The sequence below is a fragment of the Grus americana genome, chromosome 3 (assembly GCF_028858705.1).
Source record: "Grus americana isolate bGruAme1 chromosome 3, bGruAme1.mat, whole genome shotgun sequence".
In the NCBI taxonomy this organism is placed as follows: domain Eukaryota; kingdom Metazoa; phylum Chordata; class Aves; order Gruiformes; family Gruidae; genus Grus; species Grus americana.
In genome coordinates, this window is record NC_072854.1 from 124207691 (window position 1) to 124227991 (window position 20301).

Sequence of the window (20301 nt, forward strand, 5' to 3'; positions counted from 1 at the left end):
TTGCAACTGAAGCAGTTATTTTTACTTGAAGTTGCATTTATAGCAAATTGGACCTAAGGACTAGTAACCTGCCCCAAAAGTATGCAAAATGATGTAATCCAGAGTTCACACGTAAATGCCTTGATTCCAAGCTACATTATCTGTTTCTGAAAAATAAGATGGTCATAGTTGCGCTTCCTTGTGAAATTAGACTTTATTTACATTGCACAGCTGAAAAATAGTGATTTGATTATAATATTCTAATAAGAGGAACAAAGTTAGAAATTTTAACTTTATTTTTAAAATTATAGAACTCCTTCAGAAGTGTTCACCTAGGAATTATTTTAACAGATCTGTCTGCTTTTGTTTAGAAAATCTGTATGCTGCAGCGGCCACACTGTTGAACATGTTCAGTGAAAGTCAATGAGTTTCCAGCATTCTGGAAAATAAGTGGGTTTAGTGTATTTCAGTGTAGTTTTAAATATTTATATATAAAAGGAGTGAGTTGCTTGTCTGAAAGTTCTATAAAACTCAGTATAATAGTGGAAAACAAATCCATTCGATTCTTATTTATATGATTTATTCTAAAGCATACTTATGCTCTTGGGTTCTACAATGAGCTTCTTAAAATTACCGCTTATTGATAACTTCTTCTTTTAGTTTTTCTGCAAGCATTTTCCTCTTCTGTAGTAATCTTTGCTTCTCTTCTGACATTTCCTAAAAACAAAGTGAAAAAAACACTTCAATGAACTGTACAGCTGTGCTGGGAGGGCCCCTGACTTCTGACGCTAACTGCTAACCTTCCATTTCTTGAGAAGCAAATCCTGGGACGTGGATGACGGCTCTTTACATCCATCTGCCCCTCTTCCACTGTGCTGTACCAAGCTTTTTGAGAGGACTAACCTCAACTTGAACTGGTGTTGCTTAGTTGTTCTGGAAGTTTCCCACTTAGCAGTATTTTGGGCACGTTCTGAGCATAATAAAATGCTCAGCAACTCTGAAAAATACCTGAGGCAATACGAAATCTCTGGTTTTAAGTGCATGCTCTGGAAGGAAGAGTTGTGATTATTTTTATTTTTTTTTAAACATAACTTACTACATTTGTTTTGTGGGAGTTTTAAGCTAATCTACCAGTTTCCTCATTTGTGTTGAGAGTTTCCAAGCATTTCTTTCCATATAAATGCAGATCAGACCTATTTGTGGCAAATGTGTTAAGTCATATTAATGATAATTAACAAAAAAAGGTTGGGTTTTTTATCTGATAAAGACCTCTATATTGGTAGAGCTTTATCCTGTCATAGGATTCTGAAGTTTTTTATGTCTGTACTTTCTTTCCCTGATAGGATTTACTTCTTTTTTCCCCAAACTAGATTGTCTATCATCCCCATGGTGCAAGGGGTTTTGTGATTTTTAGCACTTTTTCTGTTGGAGGCAACTGGGTAGACAACCAGCATCCACCCTTCAGAGCATCTCATCTTTCTAAAATATATCATTATCATCATGTCGCTTCTATTCCATCAGCTGCTGGAATAGAAATCAAGGAAATTTTCATTTGAAATAGGCACAAAACTCTCAAAAGAACCGAGCAAATTTGTTACCTCCGTAAAATAAGACTTTGCGAAAGAAAAATGTTTTTTTCCCATTTTGGCTGGAAATAAAAAAACCAATGACCGAGAGATTTAGGGGGACCTAAACAGTAGATCACAGATTAGCAAAAAACCAGCTTTTTAGCTGTTCATAAACTTTAATTGATCAGAAGGATATGATGATACTGAAGCAAAATAATGCTAACTTAATCACTAAAACTTCTAGTCTATAAGCTTCTGCAAAAACAGAAATTTGAAAATACTTCCTCTCTACTTCCCTTGCTTGTTTTTTTTAATCCTGCTACAATATTCAGCAGCAACACTGACACTTTCACTGAAATCATCTGTGGTTTTTACAAAGTGGTCAGGACGATTAAGATGTTTGAATCCTTCACCTCTTTTGGAGATGATTCCTCCTCTTTCTGGTCAGTGTTTGTTGGTAACAGTACGTTATTTCTTGACTCCTTCTTTGTAGCCATCAGCATGTCTCGTTTTTTCTTTAGGTAGTCCTCTCGTTGCTTCAGCTGCTGCTTTTCAAGTTCTGATAAATTCTGGAAATTTTTTTTTAAACACATTTTGTAATTAATTTTTGGTATGCACGTTATGTGAGATAAAAACATTTACATCATATTTGCCTCCAAAACTACTAGCTGGAAAAAAAAAACCCTCCAAGTCGAAGTTTCAAGCCAGTGCTGTCTTCTAAAAAATTACCATGGGACAAAGGCTGAATGCTGAATTCTGTTCTAAGACTAGAATGATGATCTGAACTTTACGCAAGTTAAACTAGTGAATACCATAAAACAGTGTTTGCATACTGGTTAAAAAAAAAAAAAACCCACACAAGCAAACCCACTAGACTACAATAATAGAATATATTTAAATGTAATAATGTCTTAAATATATACTCTATATGTAATCTTGTCTTTCTGCATTCTAGTTCTATCTTTGGGGGGGGGGGGTTCTCATTTGTTTTAAACTTACAGGTCCTTGCATCCCAGTTTTTTGCGCTGCATTTTCTGAACATTTTCCAGCTGCCCTTTTCTTAATGTCTTCTTTCCCTTCGGTACAAGATGGCTGAGATGAGCTTTCTCTTCCTTTTTGTAACGGGCGTACTGGTTTTAAGTCTTCCCTTGCAGATTTCCGAGATTCCTCTAAACAGCCATTTGACACGGAAAACAATTAGAACAGAAATATATCAACTAGAAAAATAAATCTGTGTTTCTTCCGATATCCAGATGTCTCTTCTGATGAAATGGAAGACTTAAAAAGTCACTTTTCTCTGCTTTATTAGTAAAACTTACTTTCAAAAAACACGGATAAATACTGTATTTGCACTGTAAAAGCAGTGAAATAGTGTTTTACATTGTAAGTACATCTATGGCAGTGAATTATAAATTATGGTCAGATGCTCAGAATGTAATTTCATATCCAATATCCCAACAGACAATTCATACTGAGATTATATTCTTGGCAAGCTGAGCCAGCAATCAGCAGCCAGCACTAAGTACAAGTGTATTGCTTCAACTTTCAGCTTCGGAGAAAGGAATCAGAAAATACAGTATTTAAGTGAGCTTGTAGGGGAGAGGAGGAAGCGAAGCTCAAGAGGTGAAGCGTTACACTGGCACAGCTCAGTTACTCCTCTTCAGAGCTAACCTTGCCCCAGCGCGAGGATAGAGCGGGACCCCACCAGGACTCAGAGCCCCGGACGGGTCCTGCATGATACCCTGCTCACCTCTTGCGTTTGTCTTGGACAAGTGCCACGTGTGACAACAATGAAAAGTAACCCTGTTCCGATTCCAGCTGTGCCTTCCGTATCTCTGCAGGTACTGAGGTTAGTTCTGCCTTGCATCCCACTGCACTCCATGGCGTCATAGGTACTGATGTCGGAGTCAAAGCCTCTCCTGTCTCCAGACTGTAGAGCAGGGTGTCTTCTGAACTTTACTACAACTTCTCTTGACTTGACCTACCACTACTCCCAAGTAAGGTAAGTTACTGCTCCTACTATACTTGTATTAACAATGAAGAGGCTTTGGAGTGTTTTAAAATACACCTGAAAATATCCACACAGGTGCAAGAATACAGGCAGTGAAATGTAAGTTTTACTGTGTTCAGTCAGTTTGAGTCTACCCATAATATCCAAGTTGAGAACGTAACTGAATGTAGCTAATTATAATTCTACAGTGCTGGACTATGGATTTTTGCTGTAATGCTGAGAAGTAAGTTGCATGAGTATTATGGTACGAGTACTCTCCTTGGTCTCTACCGGACAGATGGCGAAGCTAGCTCCACTGAAGGTAGTGCAGGGTGAACACCACGCAATTGTTTTTTTAAGTTAGAGCAAGCGATATACATTTAGCTCTTCAACATTGCTGCTTTCTTTAGTACAGAAAATTACAAAACGTAATTGTGAAAAGGTAGGGAGAAAAGCAAAGGAGAGGAAAAGTTACTCCCAAGTACAGAAAACAAACCAGGACAGAAATGTAAAACAAAGGTCAAGCTGAAGAATTTGCATTTCACTGAAATATGACTGCTGGAAGTCTTGATGTTCCAAAGAATGTAATTTTGTAATGAATGGAAGTTCTTAGCGGCACTGTGAGAAGTCAGAGTTAAAATGGCTAGAAAAAAATCCTCACACTATAGCTGTCTGATTAAAAAGCAGAGAACCCCCCCCCAAAACCACACACTGCATGTCAAATACTGACACCATAACCAACACAATGATTAAGGAAAGCTACTTACCAGAAAGCAGGCCTTTGAAATGTGTTGTGTGTATGTAAATGTACACTGTTGCTGTCCATATCGCAAACACTCAAGCTGGAGATGTTTGTGCCTTAGCAGTACCTGTAGGATGTGATCATAGGGCCCTCAGTGTCACTTAACCCGCAAACCTGAAAAGATACTGAGAAGAGAAGGGAAGGAGGGTGGATAGGGAACGTACAAATAGACAGTGCATCTCAAAGAATTACGGTTACTGGTACGTAACAGTTTTTTTCCTTTGAGGACTCGTCTATATGTACATTCACACTGTGGGTGACTAAGCAATGCTCTTTTCCATGTGGACAATTCGGAATCTTCTCAAAAGATAAGCACCCAGGACCACTCCAGCAGACACTGCATCCTTCTTATCCACATGATACACACGAGTTGGTGCAAACATGAGTGCAACTTTTGCGACAGCTGCCGTGCAGGCATCCGGAAAGGGAAGTGTTCTCCAAGAATGCTGGAAAGGTCACTTGCACTCTGAGGTGTTGAGCATGACCTTTACTATGAAATTCCCCCTTCTGATCTCTCCGTAGTGCAACAAGTTGGGTGGTCAAAGTACAGGAAGAATGGTTTTGCAAGCTCTACTCTGTAAACTATTTGTAAGGGGCTCACCAAAGTGAAAAGCAGCCAGTGCTCCCGAGGTATGGGATTCTTCCCCACACACAGGTCGAGAAAGGTGAGCTGTCCTGTTCCTTGGTAACGCAACCCTACAAGTGAGGTCTTGCTGTCTCCATTCGCAGAGTCACATCTGGCACCAAGAAGCAGCAAGTCGAGCAGAGGATATGATCCCATTATATGAGGTGAACCTTTAGTTGAGAGCCCATGTTTTGGAAGCAGGCAATAACAGACTGCTCTTGGAGGCCGGTCCTCGGTTCTGTGCGAGAAAGGGGTCTGGAAGAATAAGGTTCCCAGTACAGATTCTTCTTGTTTTTCACCACTACCCAAAACCACTTTTCTAAAAGGTGATACTGGAGGATAAGCTGTGACAAACTTTCTCAGTAGCCTCTTTGGACAGGTATGCTGCCACAAGATGCCAGTTCAACAAGGATGAAGATTTCCAAGGAACTAAAACTTTTTGTAGACCTGTTCTGTCTTTGGCATTTAAAGAGCATGGGAACGCTCAGCGCCAGCCGAGCAGGCGCTTGGACAGCACAGAAGAAGGGCTGCACCCAGTGCCAAGAAGCTTTGACTGCTGAGCTCCAATATCTCCTGTCTTTCAAGCACAGGGTGAAGTCCTGCAGGCAGAATATTTGCTAGGAATGTGCCTTCCTACCGAAACAGGAAAACAGCCACTGCAGGATAGACATAATCTAGTGGTGCCTTTGCAAGGTGGCATAACTATGCAGAAGTAAGAGGAGTAAAAGCAGGCTGGGAGAAGAGAAGAACATGAGTATACCTGCAGGCCTTCTGCATACTTCAGAGGGCAGAAGGGAGAGAAGAGTTCAAATAAATGTAACAAAACCTCACCAGAAGGATGGAAGGGATAAAGGAGGGGGGGGAAAGATACTTAAAAGGTCAGTGACACAATTTATTAAGTTTCCTAATGTGAAAGACACTAACTCAGTTTAAAAGAATAGAGGGTCTTATAACCACTTCATCTGTTAATGGCCATCAAATGAAAAAGCAAGGAGCAAGCATGCCCCAAAGGTACTACCAAGGCTAAAAGTATCCAGCTTGAGTGTCTGTGATATGAAAACTTCCAGTGTGAATGCAACAAAGACAAGTACTAGGCACAGGACAAACGTAACTAAAGACAGGGCAAACTATTAATTTCCGAAAGTTGGAATTATATTCTTGGAAGTGATCTTAGAGTATTAAGTAACAAATTTTTCAACAAACTCCTAAGAGAGCAAATCCCACTGAGATGCAACCTGTTTTCGAAGATCACCTATGTATACCTATATACATAGATACATGTGTGTATATACATGCGTACCTATACATGTATACATCCATACATATATATGCTGTTTATCACCTAAGAATTCTCCTGCTTTAGCTGCAACATAAGCATACAAAGAGCACCTCCATCACAGCCAGGGATTCCTTTTTTTCTCCTCCCTGTAAAAGCACTGACTTGGTCACACTCTCCAGTAAATAATCATCTACAAAACAATTCAGACAACTTTCACTACATAACTTGGGTAAAGTTCACGACTACTTAAAAGAGCTCTCCTTGGTATTTTAAGTTCTAAGTGTCACAATCCCACTCAAAACCAAAAACGTAAAATTGAAAAGACTAAAATGAGTAAAAAAAATCTGAACCAAAGGTAAGAAGATTCAGTTTGGTGGTCTGACAATTCGGCTTGAATGAATCTTAACAGTTTAAGGTTGGTTCCTTCAGAAATATTTCATTGTTATCAAGAAATGTTGTACAATTATAAATTAAATCTATAACCTCCCACCCACAGGGAGAGAAATCGTACCTTTAAGTAAATTATTCACGGTTACTTACAGGGAACATACCGTTCTTAACAGTAGTGGCTGCATAAGTGCAGTAAATTGAAAGATGAAAACAGCTGTTAGACTCCTGTATTTCTCCTCCAATTGGAGATGATTTATAACATCACTGAATAATAAAACAACTTAGGTTGGAAGGCATTTGTGCAGGCCACCTAGCACAAAGATCCTGCTCAAAGCAGGGCTAACTTCAAAGCTAGGATGGTTTAGTAACAGCCTTGTTCAGCCAAGTTCTTAAAAATCTCGATATGAGTGGACTCTTCAATGACTTGAAAACAGTATCACATTGCACACTCAGCATTGCACTTTCCCATAAAATTACCTAATGAAAATTGTGGAGTTTCTTCAGAATCGTCAGCTCCCTCAGTGGATTCCTTAACTCTTACAGCTTCTCTTGAATCTCCTGGAAAACTGTAGGTAACATCTGGCAATTTAAGTTTACCATGTGCCTTAAATTAAAAACCAAACAAAAGCAAGCATTACATTTCCTGGCACTGTAGTTCAGGCATTAAACTGTCAATGCAAAGAAAGCTCCCAAAAGAACTTCCAGTTAAAACTGTATTGTTTATACTACATACTGCACTGTCAAAGTGAAAAAAGCAAACTACCTATTTTACTAATAAGAAGGTTCTTACTGGCTTATTGTCATAAATCAGCATTTTTTATTTTAGTTCAAAACCTGTTCCCTAATCAACAATCAGAATTTAGAGTATTAAGTAAATTGGTATTTTGTTTCCCAGCCACAAATAGATAATGTAGGGGGGTTTTTTTGCCACACTTTGCCTGTGACTTTCAAGCAGTCCACCAGAAAAATACAATACATTAAGAGAACCAGGAACATAAACTAAAGTTACCACAGAAACAGAGAAATAATCAGCTGAATGGAAACAACAGGTCTGGATAATCTCTGACACTATTGTTTCGATTCTATGTTTGTCTGGGAAATACTGACAACAACGCACCTCTCAAAATAGTAAAGCCAGTTGGGATTTGCCCAGAAAATGTCTACGCTGTTCAACCATCAAATTCATGTCAGAACCCCCCAGCGTTCATCAAAATATTAAGTTATTTTGTATTAAAAAATTCTTTAACAAAACTGTATTATTGAAGAACTATCACTCTCTCTGTCCAGGTGAACTTGACTGGGGCCCTCTAATCTGCCTTGTTTATCAAGAATATTGATATTCTTGGCTGGTCTATAAAGATTAGGATAAGCCTGCATCTTAATACAACTTGAATTCTTAAAATGAGCCAAGGCTTGAGTTTCCAGGTTGTTTTATAAGAAATCCAGTAGAACAGGTGACTCATTTCCTGGAATCTATCATTGTAACATGGGAGAGAAGAGTTTTGTCACCACTTTTCCACACTGTCAGATTGGGAGAGAGGTTTAATTTGGTAGAATATCCCAACCGTTTAGGACTTGCATTCAGTAGCACAGCTATCATCTGCACCCATCACAGGTTTGAACTGGGGAGTAGGATTGGAAATAAAGTGTCAAGCTCTGTAGCAGCTGCATTTGGTCTCCAAGTGGTTTGTCAGTTCAGGCTCAATTTCCTAATGATAGAAGAGAATATAAGAGCAATTCTGCTCCCTTTTGAAACAGCCCACAAATGCAGCTATTATTATATGTTTTCCCAGTGACAAGGAAGTTTATTGCCATGTTTCCACAGTAGTTGTGGCTGCTTACTTGAAGCAGCCTTGCTCAGATTTCAATTTGCTTCTCAGTTGTTGAACGACCGGCAATTTAGCCAGTCCCTGTTTACATTCAGTTACCTTTCTGCGTGGTTTACTCTGATGGAGACCAAGTGACGGTCTAACTTGGAGAGGATTTCTGGTTCCTGGTGATTAGGTTCTGGCAGTATTGTACAGACTTAATGAATAACTATACTGTTTATGAAGTGATCCTTAAAATTCCTGAAGGATTATGAATGCTGTAATCTTTAAGAAGCTTATACTTTGAAGTCTCTTTGATCTTGACAATATTAGTAATTCAGATGTTTGCTGGATCTGAAAGGTTGACATCCATCGCCAGGATTTTAGAATTCAGATACTGAAGAGGGAATATGCTTATCATATGGGCTCCACCAAATGACTGATGGTTAATGGCATCGTGTTTAGCACTAGCGTCAGTGATACCATCAAGAAAAACGTAAACAGAACAGACCTTTCAAAAAGAAGTGTCAGTAAGACCTTCCTGACAGACCTTTTGTTTGCTTAGGATGGTACACATTGCCTTAAAGTGATACAGTCGACACCCAGGACAGGACTGTCAGACTATTTCTTAATCACCAGTAGAACTCCTCTGGAAAGGTAAGATACTCACTTCTTCAATCCTTTTCCTTTCTTGCTCTATTTCATATTCTTCCTTTGACTTCCTGTAACACAAAATACACATAAATACTCAAGACTCTTTTAGTATCAGTGACTTTTAGATAAATTTAGCACTGCTTAAATATTTGAGGACTATCAAAACAATTACAAGATAAAGTGAATTTGTTAGTGTCCAAAATGCTTCCGTGACTTACGTGAAAATACATTCTTAATAGCAATAAAGAATTATGATAAACACACAGAACCCACCATCCTCAGTCTGTCTTGCCCTGTGCTAAAATAATTGTGTAAGAATTTGCAAGGCTTATGTACCCTTTGTTTCATTTGCTGGTTTAAAGACAGGGAGGGAAGTACTTCCAGAATACAGATGGAAAATAGCATAATTTAATACACCCTGAAGAGATTAATCTGCTATTATTTAAGATTATGTTTATATACGTGTGAACTGGGAGTGAAGGAGAATCTATAGAAGTCCTCAGTCCTCACCTTCTTAGATCATGGCAACAGTCATTGAACACAACCAGGAAGGAAGCTGTAGAAAGGAATAAAGCCCACTGCAAAAGCAGAATTTGCCTGTCCAAGGCTTTAATGTTTTGGGTGTTCCCTGAATGGATTACAGCTGGTGTGCTCCTATTGTCCAGAGACACCTAACCCGGGTCTAACTTTAGGTCTGCCTGGAGATTCAGGGGAGAATGGAAACAATGGGGCTCAAAGTTACACATCATTCCATGCATCACCAAGACAGTTCATCATGGTGCAGTGGTTACCTCTCAGTTTTTAAATATTGCTGATCACACCCGCTGCCTAGCACCATTCACTTTCTCTTAGGTAGGATTTTGACAAGAACATTCATGTTATCTGTAAGATTAAGGCTGTTTCCTGCAAAAGGCTGGAAGTTAGGCCCTACACACTTTTTATTTTTTATTTTAAAATAGTGTATGAACTAGGACTGATTCTTTTTTTACCTTAGAACTTCCCTCAGTATTTTCATTTCTTCTTGTTCAATTTCACTGAATACATCAGAACCCTCTGTCAAACAGTCGGGCAACACACCTATAAAAAAAACACACGGCAAAATTTATGCATTACTCTGAAGAACATTATTTTTTATTCTGTTTGGCATCACTCTTCAGCAGAGGAGAAAGAAAGAAAAAAAAAAACCAACAAACAAACCATCTAATTCTTCCTCTCTGTAACTATTTCCAAAAAGATTCTAGATCTTGGGCATCGAGTAGCAAAAAGGCAAAGGTTTCTGAGCTATGAAAGTTTTGGCACCTAAGGGTAAAACCTAAGCCATACTCTGCATTGACCATTATATGGCATTTCCTATAGACTGCAATTCAGCCATGGCTAATTGAACCATTTTCATATTTAGCTGTTACATGAAACTTGAAATTTAAAAATTATTCTCTGAAAAAACATGCATGCAGTAAGAAGACAAAAAAAAGGTAAAACTAAAGACATGGAAGAAAGGAGTAGGTAGATGAAAATCCTTTCAGAAATGTCAATAGAGCAGCAGAGTTGGGTGTAAAGTACTTTCTCTTCTTTAAAATCATGCATGCGTTAACATGATGGCCATGCTTTCTATATGGATTTTTCATATGCAACTCTACAGTGTGAACTGCAAAGTAAGCAAGGCACTAGTACAGCATCGTTGCTATGCCAGTAGCATAATTCAAACTATCAATATTGTCATTGTTGATGAACTGATGTAATTGTTTTAATACTCAAAATTATCACCAAAGTTCTTTAACAAAAAAACTACGTCAAATTTCACAGAAAAGTTTAGACAAACAGAACTGAGAAATCTGCTAATTTAAAAAGGAATACAGACAGCTGTCACTGAGAATACAAGCCAAGAACTAAGTATTGAAATCACAGTCCCAGTAAAATCAACTGAATGTTTTCCATTAACTTGAACTGGAGCTGAACCAATATTCTATACTCATTTATTAATAAATTACATAGTCAACAAAAGACCACTAAAAAGATGGAGTGAAACGCCACATTTACCATTTCTTACCATTTCTTTCTTTAATGATTCTAATAGCTTGCAATTGCATTTCAATATTTTTCTGTACCATCATTTTTTTAAATAGTCTAAAATCTTCTGCTGCCAACACTGTTTGCAAAATGGCCTGTGGGAGGAAGACATGTACAAAATTAAAAATCCTAGAGAAATCGTAACCATCTCAGTCTGCTTGAAATTACTTAAATTCTGTGGAGCATGTGTTTAATAATTATATTTCATTCTCCTATCTGTCTATTTTTCCAGCCACGCAAGTTGAGCTAATAGCCAAGAAAAGAATTTGATGGTTTATGTCTTTAGATCAACATGCCTGCAATAACATTATCTCAAAACCTGGAGGGTTTCCCAGTGTAAGTTTACAACTGCAATCCATTTGACTTCCTGAACAAATGCGTAAGCTTGAGTGAAGAATGTGTGCTCTGAAGAAGCTTGCTACACATCTAGGAGGAGATATGTCAACAAAGCCTGATTTACACTGGCAGCAGAAGTTCCCACTCCTCTGCCCAATATACCCGAGACAATTCTGAAAGGTATCTTTGAGCAGGTGAAAGGCTGCCTAACCATGCCTTATCTTGTCAAGGCCAATGTTTGTCTTAAAGATTTTACTGGTTTATAATGAAATCAGAGGAAAACATCTTTTATTTTATGGAATATGGCTATCGTTTTAATCTTTGTCTGCTACTGTAAATGGACTGAAGACTAACATAAAGCTGACAAATATGCAGATAAAGGTGGCAGAAACACCCTAAGCTCAGAGGTTTGTTTTAGAAAATACAAAGTGTAGAAGATGAATCTCAAAAGGTGTGTGACACCACACAAATATCTGTCATTATTTTCAAGATGCACGTTTTTCTGGTCAAAGTTCATAATATAAACAAACACATTATGTTTTAGAAAATTACAGTTTTACCAAGAAAGCTTTTCAAAGTTTCATCTCCACCCTGCTATACTGGTGAAAATACAAAGCTAAAAATTCAATCTATATATTCCTAAACAAAGGAAAATTTACCTGTGAAGTATGAGTCTTTGCAAGAGGAGATGAAAAAGCTTCTTGAAATTTCTCTTCATTAATTCCAACTTCTTTAAGATAGTCTTCTAACAATTTTTCAACCTGTAAGAAAGTATAAGTCTTACTTTCTAAGAGGTTTTTCCCTGAGAATCATACAATTTTTTTTCCTAATTGTATGTTCTTTTCTGCTGACATTGTATTTTTTAAACTCAAAGGAAAATTGTTGCAATAGTATAACTGATTTTTCTGATATGTCAGGCTTTATTTACTTTCATGAACTGCTCAAAATAAGCATTTTTATTGCTATATTTCATTACTACTTAATTTAGCTTCTCCAATTTCCAAGAATCTCACTTCTCTACCTTTTTCCCAGACTCCTGGCTAGTATTCTGCATAATTTTTTGCCCTGCAGGTAAAAGGCTTTTTACTAGTCTATGTACCTGAAACCTTTCAGGGTCAGAGAGAAAATGGATGCTGGTCTGTATTTATTCAATTGATGCCTTTTAACATCAAGTATTACCAAGCCTTGTTACAAAAAAAGTATTTTAGAAATCTGCGTGCATTGGTTTTATAGGTACTTAAAGCATGCTCCAAAAATCTCCTGTAGTTTTTTTCTGATAATTGAAAGTTAATTCAAAAGATTTACCAGACTCATTAGTGAACAAAAGACAAGTTATACATGTTCTCAGACATCATGCTGTTTGTCATTTTAACTTGACAGAAAATATAAGTATTATCAAGCTTATAAGTACAGTATTTTAGCTACTGGATATATTAATTTTAATGAAAAATATGTACCACAGCATAAGAGATATGACTGTGAGTTAAGGTTTCTTTTCTACGTATCTGGCGTTTAAGCATAAAAACACATATGACAACTATGACTCAAAGGATTTCCAAATAACACATAATAGGCAATATTAGACAATTCTAAATAACAAAGATAACACAATTAGAAGTTCATCTAAATACTACTTTAACATTTTAAATTATTTCTTAGAAAACTACCACAACTAGTGAATAATGCTCACCAGAGCTTGGTACTCCTGATAAATTTCTGTATAAGACAACTTGCTTTCTTCTTCATCATCAAAAACTGTGAAAAACAAAACACAACACACATTACGTACACACCTGAAATTAACTTATGCCTTAAAAAGAAAGATCAACCTTTACGAGGTAATATATTTAGTCATATGAAAATATAGGCCATGATTGATAATAATAATGTATTCTTCTACACATTCAGGCTAAGCATATACTTTTGGTAATTTAATGTAATTAAATTTCATAATTTAATACCAGGAAAACGTATCTTCATAATAGAAGCAGATTTCTAAGCAAGTTGAGGATTCAGCAGATACATACACTAAAAAGTAAGATTTAATACAAGAACTACCATATGAACTTGTGTAAGGTTGTTCAAGGATAGTAGGTGACATATATAAAGCAGGAAATTTCTCTGTCTCTCTCATCTCTCCATGTGGAGGATGTATTACTGACAAACCAAATTTTTTAAATGCCATTCATTTAGTGAGAGGCCAAGGTGAAACAGGAAAATGAAACCCCACCTACATAAAAACAGATAACCCCCAAAAAGGAAATCTGCTGCAGGTAAGTTATTTTTTAATTTTATCTATCCTGATTTAGACAAAATGGGCATCTGTATAGTATTGGCCATATTAATCATATTCATTTAAGTTTGTATTAAGAACTCTTGACTGGAAATATCAAACTAATGACCTCTACACTGCAGAACAGATGGAAGAAGCAGAAAATAAGAGAAACTGAAAACTAGGGTTTGGGGTTTTTTAATTTACATTTTTATCATGTCAACAATGAACAGAGGTAATGTAAAACCTAGCAATTAAAGCAGAGGCTTAGAAATAAGACTTCCTCAATCCCCTTCAAGATTAGCCACTATATGTTGGACAAGTTGCTTCCCACGTATGTCCTCTGAAGTCATTTGAAGAATGGGAATTCTGCTTAAATTGGTGAATGAGTGTGAATTATTATATATATATATATATATATATATATATATATGATGTCTCTGATGGAAGATGGTACTGATGCGCATAGAATTAGTATAACTTCCACACAAATGTGGAGTGACTTTTAGAAAGCATCATTTCCCACCTGTGACAGCCCTGAGGCAATGTCGCTTCAAACCTTAATAAAGTGTGAAGCAAGATGGCTGCTCCTGACACAGAAAGTACTTGCATCACTTTCTAACAACTTAGAGCAATGCAATGATAGAAATCTAATCAGACAGTTCAGGCCCTCTAAATAAGCAAGGGAAACTTGCTTTTTAAATGACAATCTGGAAAACAAATATTTAATTTTGTTTCATTTTTGTGCAAGGGAATATTTTTATGAAGGGATTAAAAAAAAGTAAAGAAAAACTTTTAAAATATCTAGGGATAAATTCAAATGGTAGAAAAAGTACTATAAATCTTACTCTAAAAATATTCAGTTCCTATGGCAACCGCCATATTACCAAACCCAGGATGGTGAAGACACTTAACTGCCTCGATTGTCTTCTGCATCTCCTCCCCTCCAGGGATCTCAGGCCCCAACCTTTGTCTTTCTCTGTTCCCTTCTACCTCCTACTGTTCCTGGGCACAGAAGGAGGGGTGACACAGGGACGTCCCTCCTCCGTCACTGCCCATGCCAACAGCTAGCCTCGCACTGCCACAGGGATGCTTCTGAGTCCTCCCCTCCTTCCCCAGCTGCAGGACAACATGGAAAGCAGAGTGGAAAGCCTGCACAAACCGCTCTCTGTTCTCAGGCTCTGAACAAAAAAGAGGATGAAGTTAAGTGCCAAGTAAAGTAAGCTGTGGTCAGCATCTCCTCTGAGTTAAGTGGCATTAAGGAGTACTTTGAATGGAGACCTTGGATTTTCTTGAGTCAGGGCTCCTAAATCATGTCATCATTATTTTCCTTAAGATCCTGGCACAGAGGCTTCAGTCACCCGAGAGGAACAAAGATCTGAAGAACCACCGTATCAAGATAAGCCAGGGGACGCAGATATCCTGGGAGAAAAACTCATCATTTTCCTGTCAAAATTAAAAATCTTTGCTAGGACCCCTCAAAAGGGATGAGCATTAAGTCAAGTTTGAGTTCTCCCTGCTGGACTGAGCCACTGGCTCATTTGACCTCACAGACAAGAGCTAGTAGGCAAACCTGAGGGAACTCTTCCTTTCTGCCCCAGTCCTCACTGACTGGTGAGGCGGCTCTGTGCGGAGGGGAGTCACAGGCAACAATATCTGTTTATTCCTTTTGTACCTTGTCGTTATCTTCTGGTGCTCAGAACTATTATCAAGCTTATCTACATCCAAATGATGTTTCAGTTAATACCTTGGAGCATCTGAATAAAACTGAAAAGCCCTCTCGCCTTAAATACATACCCACGGATTTAACTTCAGTTTCACAGTCACATAAAAGGAAATTAATCAAGCCAGGAGAAACTAATCAAGTGCCCAGAAAGAGGGAGAGAAAGAAAGCAAACAATTATGAACAGATAGAAAACCATTAGGATTGTTTATAAATTGAAGTGCAAGGACTTGGCCTCAGTAACTACACTTCCAAAATAAATTCCTTACATACCAACTATCAAAACTCAAATTCCATTTTTGAGGAATCGCAAATTATTGTCGCAAATTGTTAATCAAGATGTTGCCAGCTTGCTTGTTCAACCTAGAGACTAAATGTTTTGAGAACAAAAAAAAATTCTGTCCTGACAAAGTATCTCAGTAAAAAAACAAAGAAAAAACCAGCAATGGAATCAGCACAGTACATTTCTAGAAAGGAAAAGCAAATAGCACAGATATCTGCAACTAAAACTTCAAATCTCTTTAACTGTGCTTCTTAGCAATCCTAGCACTGCAGTAACACTTCTTTAGCCTTTTCTTTTTCCTCAATAGCTTCTGAGAATTATCCAACAGCACTCTGTAGTGCAAATGATACCTTGGAAGATCATTTACTGCAAGTGATTTCTCTAATTTGGTCCTCTAATTTCTTACGTAGAAACAAATGCGCAGGAAGTGACCATTACATAAGCCTGCCTCACACTACATGGAAATTTACAGAGGTTCCATAAATCTTCTTACTGCCAGTAAATTCCCCTCAACCTACTAAAGAGAGATCATTGCTCCAGAGAGGGATAATCAATTCCCCCGATTCCTAAACCTAGACCCTTTGCATGATAATCAAAACGCTTGACCAACCTCACATCCAGGCAAACTTTCCATGAAAAAACTTCTAGCCTAGATTTCTCTGTTGCTTCCTAGCTGTAAAGAGTACAGCAGCTTTACTTTTCTCATTTCCCACTACACCAGGGAAAGGTGTACATACTCACAATGGTCTTGCCTCACGCAAAGCTTGTGAAGGGTAGAAACAATTCAGGACAACTGAGAAGCAACTTGTTTAGAAGCTGTGATCTGAATCAAGGGTGCACCTGGTTCACTGAATATGGAATAAAAATTCTTAATGGACCCTAACGAGAGTGACTGCATAACAAAAGCTGTGGCCGGCCCTGCTGATGCCAACCATTAGAGAATCTGTTCTGGAGCCCACAGCAGGATAGAGGGGAGGAAGGAGTAAGTGCAAGCAGGTACAATACTTTAATAGTACGAGCTGTTCTACTTTGAGCTTGATGTTAGTAAGTCCCTAGAAATGAAATGTATTTGGAAGCCTTAGTTTCATTACTTCAGTATTTTAAAGTTAAAATTATTAGTGAATCCTACATCCTGTCGTGTGATACTAAAGGAACAGATTTTATTCATAGTAGCCACAGAAAGGTATCCTAAATTCGCCTACAGCAACATGTTTTAATACTTCTCATGTGTGAGTGTCTGCAGGCTGGGTAGGATCACAAGCCATCACATTGTCAAACATGTTTTTTTTTCCAATAATCACAAAAGCAGGCTTCTTTTTTTCTAAAGCACTTCGGCAATGATTTCAGACTTGCCCAAATTGTAATTATTTTGCTACCATAAGGATCCAGGTGTTCTTTGACAGCAGGAAATTTGTTCTGTAAGTAGAACTAATTTAGCCAAATCTTTAGTGCAGAAAGTCTATTTCCTCACTACACATGTACACCTATATGGGTCTCCTCAGGCACCTTTACATAGAGCTACAGGTCTATCCCAATCCTATCTCCACTGCCTATTCTTCCAGTTTACCCAGGGCATTCCTCAAATTATTCCTGATTCCATCAGCTCTTTCTTGAGGAAGAAAAGGAAGTTTAACTAGAGTTGCTTCTGAGCTAAACTCATGCACAGGACCACCTACAAAACACAACTGATAACCATTGACTTTTTAGTGCTATCACTTTTTGAAGGGTACTAACTTATGGTTTCTCATCTCTTAACTACCAGCGTTCACAAAATTGCAAGAATTTAACTTTGGGCTGCCTTCTCTTCTGTCCCGCTGGCCAGACAGCAATTTTAATTGTACTGCCCAGTTTCCTAAGGAAAAACATCTTGCCTTTGAAAAGTATTAAAGGCCTCCAACTGGTTTCTAGCCACGTCAGGGTATTACCAGAGCAGAATGAAGAACTCGATTAGGTGTCATACTGTAAGCTCATGCCATAATCCCCTGTACGAGCTAATGAATGCAAATTGCCACGTCCTGAAAAAGGCTTGCTCAGGGGAGACCCACTTTCCCGGTCTAAAAACGGTTGGAGAGCGCAGACGAAGGCTTTGCAAAGCCTGACCAGCCTTCAGCGGGGATCACTCTCGAACGGCGCCTGCGGGGATCGTCACGAACGCGGGACACCGGCCTGATGTGCCAAACGCCCGCTGTCCGCACAAAACCACGGGGGTTTGGGAAGCGCCCTGACCGGTGCCTGCAGCGGCGGTGAGAGACCAGGCCCGCGGACGCGGCGGGGCCTGTCGTGTCCCCCGCCCCGGGAGCTTCCCGGAGCCCTGCAGCCGCTCGCCCCTCTGCGTGTGCCCGCACCGAGGCCGCAGCCCCGTCCCGTTCCCCCGTCCGTGGGCTGAGGGGGTGACAGCCCCCGACGCGGCCTGAAGGCAGCGGCCCGGCCCGGCGGGCGCGCATGCGTAGCAGCCCCGGGAGGGGGGACAGACACCCCCACCCCCCCGGCGGTGGCGGAGGAACGGGGGGTGGGTTTGGGGGACCCGCGTCCCGTTTCCTGCCGCGGGGAGGCCGCGCCGCTCACCCTCGCATTTCTGCTCCATGAACTCCAGGATGGGGATGGACCAGGCAGGCCCCCGCAGGAACCCGGCGATGGTGTCCACCACCCACTCCACGTCGCTCTCCTCCTCCGCCGCCATCGCCGGGACCGCCGCGGGAGGAACGGCGCGGACGCGGCGGAGGTTGGCGCTCCCGCCCGTCGTTATAGCAACCGGCGTCACGGGGCGGGGGCACGCGTGGGCCCCGTCCCGGTGGCCGTTACCGGTCGCTACGGCCGCAGGGCCGGCGCTGACGAGCTGCGGTAGCGAGCGAGGGGTCAAGGGCTGCCCTAATGGTATTCCCTGTAATCAGCTCACGGCCTTAGGGGAGGTGCGGGTTATCCACCAGAAATACGTAGGCATTAAAAGATAGACTGGCCATGAGGCCTGCTGCGAGGTAATCGTTTAATGCGGCACCTCGCGCTGCCCAGCAAACGGACCGTCAGAGGGACTTGGTTAAACTGAGGGCGTCCTGGGGTGGAAGAGGAGGTGCGAGGAGGGCACTGATAAGGGCCTTTGAAATAGGGTGGCGATAATTTAGCCCGAGATTTAATTGGGGTGAGTGGGGGTAGGCCCTGTACCCCAGGAAGATGATACTGGGGATCGAACGTGCAGCAGCTGTCCCCCACGGCCTGGCACGTATGTGCTCAGTAGTACTGAAAAGCTATGAAAATGGTCACTAATTACAATGCTCGTTGCTTACAATTTCAAGATGACAAAAAGCGAGCAAGGCTGTGGCCTCCCTGTCTTTGGAGATAACAAGGATGTGATGGGACAAGGCCCTGGAAACCTCATCTAAGATGGCCCGGTGCCCTCCAGGGATCCCTGATTATTTAACAATTCTTCTGTCAATCACAATTCTATAGTATAATAAAGGTTGGGTTTATATATTTGATTTATATGACAATAAAGATGTGGAGGATGATCGTGGATAATGGAAAAATCTCATTAACCCATATTTTATCATGCACAGAGCGCTGTGGCATTGCATAGCAAACAGTAACTCGTATGTTCCTTGTTAGTACCTAATTCCAGATACCTGAACTTACTTAAAATGTTAAACCACTCAGCAGGCCTTCATGAGAGCACAGGTACCTCAGCATAATTTGTAACTTAGTCATTCTGCAAACACCCTAAGGTGTAAGAATTAGGAAATAATTTACAAGGCAATATGTAAGAAGGTTTACATTGAAACTTAATGGCTTAGGTATTCTTTCTTAGAACCGGTATTTGTGGATGCATTCCTTTCTTCTACTAAAATTAATATAATTGCTGTCATTGTCCTTACCTCTTAAACTGCTGAAAGCCTGAAAAGTTTCTCCTGATGTTTAAATTTATTTCTCTCCTGATGTTGGATGACTGCTTGCTTTACTTCTGTGTGTTACTGGTAAGTAAAAAAGAAAAAAAAAATTACCAAAACTCTCTTAAATCTGTTTATCCTCTTTTAAGTCTGTCCTTGTTAGAAGGCGTTCTTTAGCGCAAGTGAGGAACAAATGGTACAGTGGACAATGCAGTTAGTTAAATCAGGTGTAAACTCCCTTTACACCATCAGTGCTTCCATTTCTCCAGCCAGTGTTGTGGTCTAAGACTACTAGTAGTATGAAGGTATTACTTGTCTACTGTAGAACAGCTACCTCCGATGTGATTGTTCACATAATTTAATTACTAATTCAGGCTTACATGATTGTAAAGCATGGTCACCTCTTGCATACGCAATCAGCTATAAATTATTATATAGGAGTAGCGTCATTTTAAGCTTGCTTAGTAGCTGCCAGCAGCCTTGCTGTGTTATATCAGGTTACACTAGCTCTACTTGCACTGGCAAAAAACAATGCTTATATTTTGGTTATTTTTCCAAAATCTGTTCCACTTTCCTCAAAGCCTGCTTCATGTAATGTTGCACAACTAATGGCTTTAGAAAATAACTTGCTTTGTGAGTAGTGTTTT

At 39.6% G+C, this 20301-nt stretch overlaps 1 protein-coding gene across 1 annotated transcript; it reads right to left on the bottom strand.

The window, feature by feature from the left end:
- Positions 1-174: 174 nt before the first annotated feature.
- CFAP36 (cilia and flagella associated protein 36) lies at positions 175-18664 on the bottom strand. Its single transcript, XM_054821814.1, has 10 exons — positions 18342-18664; positions 13189-13253; positions 12158-12259; positions 11143-11257; positions 10085-10172; positions 9112-9163; positions 7111-7237; positions 2547-2716; positions 1961-2116; positions 175-696 (listed from the first exon to the last, which is right to left on the bottom strand). Exons 1-10 carry the CDS (start codon positions 18454-18456, stop codon positions 610-612), a joined length of 1077 nt encoding a protein of 358 aa, XP_054677789.1. The 5' UTR covers positions 18457-18664; the 3' UTR covers positions 175-609.
- Positions 18665-20301: the final 1637 nt, after the last annotated feature.

Coding starts and splice junctions, on each gene's coding strand:
- CFAP36 (XM_054821814.1), bottom strand. CDS start 18,456: ATGGCGGCGGAGGAGGAGAGCGACGTGGAGTGGGTGGTGGACACCATC. Junction 10,173..11,142: donor AATCATTAAAGAAAGAAATG/GTAAGAAATGGT, acceptor TTTTTTTTATAG/GTGTGTTGCCCGACTGTTTG. Junction 697..1,960: donor AGGAATCATCTCCAAAAGAG/GTGAAGGATTCA, acceptor CTTTGTTTTTAG/GAAATGTCAGAAGAGAAGCA.